At 32.0% G+C, this 6,881-nt stretch overlaps 1 protein-coding gene across 2 annotated transcripts; it reads right to left on the reverse strand.

Annotated features, from left to right (window-relative positions):
- Nucleotides 1-221: 221 nt before the first annotated feature.
- LOC113847640 (50S ribosomal protein L24) lies at nt 222-6,289 on the reverse strand. Of its 2 annotated transcripts, XM_027476867.1 has the most exons (7): nt 6,222-6,289; nt 5,485-5,580; nt 5,280-5,375; nt 4,969-5,072; nt 4,739-4,875; nt 3,583-3,674; nt 1,447-1,710 (listed from the first exon to the last, which is right to left on the reverse strand). In XM_027476867.1, exons 2-6 carry the CDS (start codon nt 5,542-5,544, stop codon nt 3,592-3,594), a joined length of 480 nt encoding a protein of 159 aa, XP_027332668.1. In that variant the 5' UTR covers nt 5,545-5,580; nt 6,222-6,289; the 3' UTR covers nt 1,447-1,710; nt 3,583-3,591. The 2 variants fall into 2 exon arrangements, with proteins under 2 accessions (XP_027332669.1, XP_027332668.1); XM_027476868.1 differs by having other exon boundaries at nt 222-3,674; nt 5,485-5,563; nt 6,222-6,268.
- Nucleotides 6,290-6,881: the final 592 nt, after the last annotated feature.

Raw genomic sequence — 6,881 nt, forward strand, 5'->3', positions numbered from 1 at the left:
ACAATCTCATGTTAAGAGTAACATGAGATAATTTTGATTTTTCTTGATCTTGTATTAACGAGAACTTGGCCATTAAAATTAAATGCTTTATTGATCTTTCTTAATTCTATTATTTAAGCTTAAATTCATATGAACTAACAAATTCAAAATCTATTCGCAACTCATTATTTTATTATCATTTTTAAGTAAATATAATTATAAGTTAATGTTGATAACTTATATATATGTTGTTTGTCGATCTAATAGAAATTTTCTTTACTTTTTAATATGTTATCTTATTTTAGTGCATTTTTTGTTGCAAAATTCTAATTTTAGAACTTTTTCAAGACATCAATGTGAATTGTTAACGTGTGTGTGAATACTTTTCTTGCACCACATGCATATTGTCGTTGATTTGGTAATTTTAAAAATTATTAGTATAATTATTATTATTGTGCATGTTATGCTCTATATAATTATTGTTTTTATAGCATTGTAGATCATTAATTATGAATGATGTAACTTAATTTTTTTATAATTTTGAATAATTTATAAAAGGAATTCAAGAGTGAAAAATAAAAAATAATTTTACAATCTTTTAATCTTTAATAAATATTAAAATAGATATTTAAAAAAAATACTGGGAAGTGAGCTAGGTCCCTGGCCGCAAAGTGTTGAGATTGGACTAAACCCAAATTATTGTGGTCTGCATTAGTCTGGCAACCTTATGTGGCTTAGTGAGAGTCCCAAGTCTCCAACACAAGTTGATGGTTTGCCACTGCCACTACCTGCTTCATCTCTCAGCCTCACCGTCAGTCAAGTGTGCCATCCATGTGGTCTTTGTTGCTTCATTATTTTATGAACCATGTTATCTTCATTACCTTTTCAATTTTTTGTTGGGGTTTACCAATTTGTTATCACCCTTTTCTTTGTTGAGGTTTAGGTTACTAAGTGACTGATTTTGGATTGACGCTTGATGCAGAGGAGAGCAAAGGTGAGACTCTTGTGTGCAATGACTTGTGTGAAAAATCCATACCCTATAAACATAATTTTTTAGACAATCCAAACACAAAGAAATCACCTTTGAGTAAACTTTTACTTAATTTATTCAAACGTGGAAATTGATTCTACAATTAATTATAACAATAATTAATTATAAACACATTGCCGCAAATGAATTTCATTCCTCTCCCGCATTCAACAATGGTAAAATGTAGCCAACTCAATATTCCAGTGGTTGGCTGATAAAAAATAAAATAAAAAATACCGGTGTTGTGATATTGACCTTTGCCATGCTTGTAACTAGGTTTCACTCATCCCAATTCAATAAAAAAAAAATTAATAATTTGATTTCGATAGCAGTAATTTAGTGCTTGTTTGCCTTTCGCATGAAACGGAATTAATGAGACAAATTCCCATTTATGAAGCAAGGTTAAAAGAGTTTTTACAAAGCAAGAAAATTTCGATTTAGACAAAACGGAGGTTCTAATGTGAAACCAATCAGGCCTTTAAATTCGATGCACAAAGGAGTTTGATTATTTTCGAAAGCATGGGTACATTTCGTCGCCAACCAAGATTTTCTTTCTCCAAATCAAGTGTAACTGCCACTGTTGGCCTAAGAGATTTGCATACATACATTTGTTTAACCACACTCGGTATTCTAATAGCCAATGCTACATCGAAAGCCTATATCTGGTGGTGCATGGATTTCAATAGCACTGACCTGTATTGCTGCATGGGTAAGGAAGAAAAGGGTAAAATTACAAAGGTGGTAAGGGAAAAAGAATACATTTTTTATTTAAAAAAGTTGTTCTAGTTATAACTGAATTGACTGGGATGATTAATTTTACCGAGATTGGGAAAGAGTATAGTGGTGGTAATGTACAAATCTGATAATCCAAGACAGTCAGAGAGGTATTGTTAGTATTAGTAACAAAATGTAGAAGGAAATTTCGAAACGGATGAATAGTGGCCAATAATTTGTAACAATGAGAATTATAGTGAAACCATTATAAATTAAAGGTATATTTTGCCGCTGAATTATTTTAAAATAACAAAAATATCATGATACCCAATTTAAGGAAATCTTATCTCACGAAAATGATGCTAAGACATGTCCAATCATTTTGGGTATCATGATAATAGTTCCTCCAATCACTTGACGTTTTACTGTCCATTAGAAAGCTACTGAATATAGCGATTAGTGTTCTTCAAAGTTTTAAATAACATGGATGACAAGAAAAAAAAATTAGAGATTGTTTATAACTGGGCAAAGGGATCATATTTTATTAGGTACTCGAGTATTAAGCTTGCCATTCTTGAAGTTAGCAATTCTGGCCACCTCGTTATAAGCTAGGTATTCCCAATCCTACACTGCTAACTGGGGAAAAGTTACCTAAATGTTCCTAATCCTCAAAGATTTGAATCATTTCTTGAAGGGAGCTCAAAGGGCTAGAATCTGATTCAAAAGAGAGAATAACAGACATTTACAGGCCTACTCTTTCATATTCATCCATGCAGAAACAAGGTTAGTTAATTGATGTCCCTAACTTAAGAGGACCCCTTCAACAAAATGTACTAATCCAAAGAAACAAATCCTTTGATTTGAATTCTGACTTTGCTTGACAACGCTACATATTAAAATAGACTGCTGTCAATCCTGCCCATGAAAAATCCTTCAGCATTTCAATAGATTAGGAAAACCATCACTTGTAGCCACTGCTAACCTCAACCCAGTGCTCACTCATAAACAGTCTCAACTACCACCACTCCAACTCTTCAGTACTCTTCTTTTGAACTTTTTGGTATAGGGAGTTCAATGCTGTTGTCTTTCCATAATGAAGTTTTTCCTACGTTAAGGTAATAAAGAGTATTTTGGAGAAAATAATAGTAAATATAGTAAAACTGTTAAAAAAGCAAGAGTACTTGCAGCAGCAGGCCAAAAATTCCATGCACCTTGACTGATCAGGGAGCATGCTCCAATTACCTATTCTAAGTCCATCAAATACCAAACTGAACAAGTTACCCACAAGTTAGTCTTTTGAGTTAGCTATCCTTGCAGGCTTGCCATAACATCAAGATAAAGAAAATTTGAGTATTTGACCACTTTCATGCAACGTGACTTTATATATTTAAGGTTTGATGAAACTGGCTGAAAGAATTCCACCATAAGAATGTGACATTACAATATTGGCCTTTTGGGGGGAATGGGGGAGCAGGACGGAATCTAGCTCAAATCAAACACAAATGCACAAACCCAATTAACTAAATCACCAGAACCGTAACAATCAAACAGTTTTTTCAACAATTTATATGTTTACAGAGTGAAATGAATCACATGACCATCATTAACGGGAGCTAACATCAACAGAACAACTAAAATGCTATTTATTTTTTAATAGCTATTGTTTAGGTCTAAATTAGGCAAAAAAAAAAAAAAAAAAGTTACCAGTGATTCATAACTCCCAGATATGATCACATTAAACAAGAAAACCTACAGGCAATTTAATAGAATCATGATAAACAATGCAAATGACAAACTCATACCATCATATCTTGTTCATCATGACCATTAATAGCAATTACAAATTTGAAATAAGATACCTAATCTCCTTAAAGCTCAGGCACGCCCCTTCCTGCTTTAGCATCATAAGTCTTCTCTAACACTTGATCCATTGGAGTATCTTTGGGACCAACTGCCAAAAGTGAATAACAATATAAGAAATTCAGTGAGTTTTTTAGAATTAACAAACCATAGGTTTCCCACTGAATTCAATATATCCGTGCAAGTTTTGTGCATTTACAACAACAGGAGTAATTAGCTTCTTCCAACACTAGGTTGAAAAAATAGTCATAGAGGTTGCGTTTGGAACAAGAGAAAGAGTTCACACCAATTGCAACTGCTTTGAACCTAGCTACTGACTAAAGAGTAAATATTACAAAAAAAAAACTAAAATTTACCAATCCAAATTACTCTGATCGATAAATTAGTGTTATAACATACAAATGTTCCTTTTTATTTGTGTTGGAATGCATGTCCATCATGCTTAAATCAATATGAAGGGGGGAAAAACATCTAACCAAAATACACATCCATACATCTTAAATATTTGATGAATAACATTCTTCAACATTTAATCCCCCTCCTCCCAATTAACACCCTTTTCCAAAGGCTACCTTATGTTGTTGTGCAGCCAATTATAATAAGCTTATAATATGGACAACCATGTATGCAAACTGACATGTAGGAAAGAATTGCAGAGGTACATCATTGGAATTAAATGATAAAAATCAAATATCACCGTGGTTTGCTTAGTTTGATGAGTCATCTTGTTAATTAGATATGCACATGAAATTAGGTAGCAACCACTAAATCTAGCCCTAGTTTGGTAAACTTCTAGAAAAGTCCTTATAGGAGAAAAAAATCAATATAAAAAATGAATAAAACTTCTCTCATAAATTAAAATAATTTATCTCCTTACATTTTAGAAAGGTTAATTGAGAGAGCTTCTCAAAAAATAAAAAAGCATAAGTTATTTTTTACATTGATTTTTTTCTCCTATAAGGAATTCTTTAGAAGTTTACCCAAAATGGTCCTAGTCTACATAAGCCACATTATTAGCTTGTTGTACACACCTTTCTCATTTCAAACCAAGTTCTTTTTCAGTTCCTCACTTTCTACTGATTCTTTCTTGGCTGTTGCCATGTTTATCAATAGCAACTCAGACAAGAAAAAAGCATAAGTATTTTAGATACTTACGGACTGTAGGTCTGGGTGTAGTTCTTATCTTTAAGATTTCAGGACGAGGGATTATGGACTCTGATGCTCCTATTCCTCTCGATACTCTGACTTTAGTACCATCTTCGAGATATTTAATACCAACCTTACAAGGCTTCCTGTACAAGCAAGAGTTGGTTACTTTGACATATATTATTCCCAGTCTCTGTAGATACAGTCACCAGTTCAACTTTCTGAACACATTTGCATACCCTGTTACTGGGTCAAGAACTTGCACATTGGAGACATGAATTGGGGCTTCAACAGTAAATATGCCCCCTTCGTGGCCTTGCCCTTGCTTGATATGCTTCTTCACCTATCAAGAGGAAGTCAAAGTGCATTATAGTGAGAAATCTACCAGGCAGATTTACACAGTCACATGCTCAGCATGACAATTAAGTTTCTAATGTAACACATGTTGTTGATGGTACGAAAAACGCAGATGCTAGCTCAAAGCTATAGAATATTGGAATTCAAACAGAAGAACCAAATTTTGGTGATAAATGCTATGTTCATTGCTCACCAGATTTTTACCCTCAACAAGGACACGATTCTGTGTGCGAATGACACGCTTAATAGTTCCACTCTCGCCCTTATCTTTGCCCCTTATTATCATAACCTGTTATTAATGAACAAATATATATGTCCATAATAATTATTATTATTAAAAAAAAGGGAAAGTATGAAAGGAAAAACAAAATATATGTGATGGATTTGGCTCAGCTTACATTATCCCCTCTGAGAATTTTCCAACGCCTAATGAGTTTCTCAGCTGCTTTCCAACCCATTTCAGGATAGCACTTCACTCTAAAATCACAAAAGCTGAGTCAAAAACTCCAACAGAAAGAAATTTAAAAACAAATCCTTAAAAGTAAAAAATTTGACACGCAAAATTTCACCAGTTCTAACAAATAATAATACTAACGACAAGGAATAGATTATAAGAGACTATAAAGATCAAATTAAAAGTGTGTTCTGTATACGAACTAATTACATATCTTAACTTTATCAGTTTTCACAAATTATTAAAACATAAATGCTTAAAAAATATGATTTTGATAAATGAAACTGACAAAATCAATTAGCATGAAACTTCGCAGGCAAAATTTCAAATAAGCATCAACAAACACAGGCAATGCATATAGCATTACGTCCGAGAAAAAATATAAAGAGCACAAACAAAATGGAGGAAAGCAAATCGAACCAATTAAAAACCATGAGCAAACACAATGAAGAAAAGAAAAATGTATGAAAACTCAAAACTGGACACACAACAGAATACAGAACGAAACACAGAGCTCAAACGTCGAAGCAAAAGTAATGGAACAAAGCAACGTTTATGACGACGACTAAAACAAACGAAACAGAGAAGGACAAATAACGATTCAACTTGAAACAACAGAGCTAACAACAAAAATGACAATGACACCCGATGATAGAAAAGAACTCGAGTTTAGGTCCAAACCTGTGTTGCAGCCACCAGCACTAGGGTTCTGATTCTTAGCTTTGTTTGTATCAACCCAAATGTAATTGCCTGTAATTAAACTCGCTTAGTTTTTTATTTAACTGAAATTGGTTATACAAATTCAATAATTTCAGTGAGACCCCCAATTTCCATTTTCACCTGTCTTTACCCTGAAAAGCAGCAATAATAAGGATTAAAATTCAGATGCCATTTTATCCTCGTAAAAAAAATTTTACAATAAGAAAAAAAAAGATAATCACTTTATTACAAATGTTACCGAGAGGAATATCTTTAAGGAAATTTCAATTTTAATAATTCTTTGCCACATAAGAAGTTACAGTAAAAAAATTTTTCTAATCTTCATGAATAATTTTGAACAGTATCAAACTAGAAATAAAATTATCTATCTAAAATTTTATTTTATTTTCGTTATCAATTATTCAAGTAATACTATTTTTTACAAGCATCCAAGTAAAAATAAAAACATGTTATATTTTATATAAATAATCTATTTAATAATTTTGAATTTTTAATTTAACTTATTATCTATCTGATTTGGTAAATTAGTTTTTTAATTATCTATTTTATATTAAGATCTTTAATAAATTATTAAATTTTTTTATTAATAAAATATTAAATTATATAAATAAGTGTGTCTTT

Source organism: Abrus precatorius, unplaced genomic scaffold (genome assembly GCF_003935025.1).
Source record: "Abrus precatorius isolate BTA unplaced genomic scaffold, Abrus_2018 Scaffold8, whole genome shotgun sequence".
Classification (NCBI taxonomy): Eukaryota; Viridiplantae; Streptophyta; class Magnoliopsida; order Fabales; family Fabaceae; genus Abrus; species Abrus precatorius.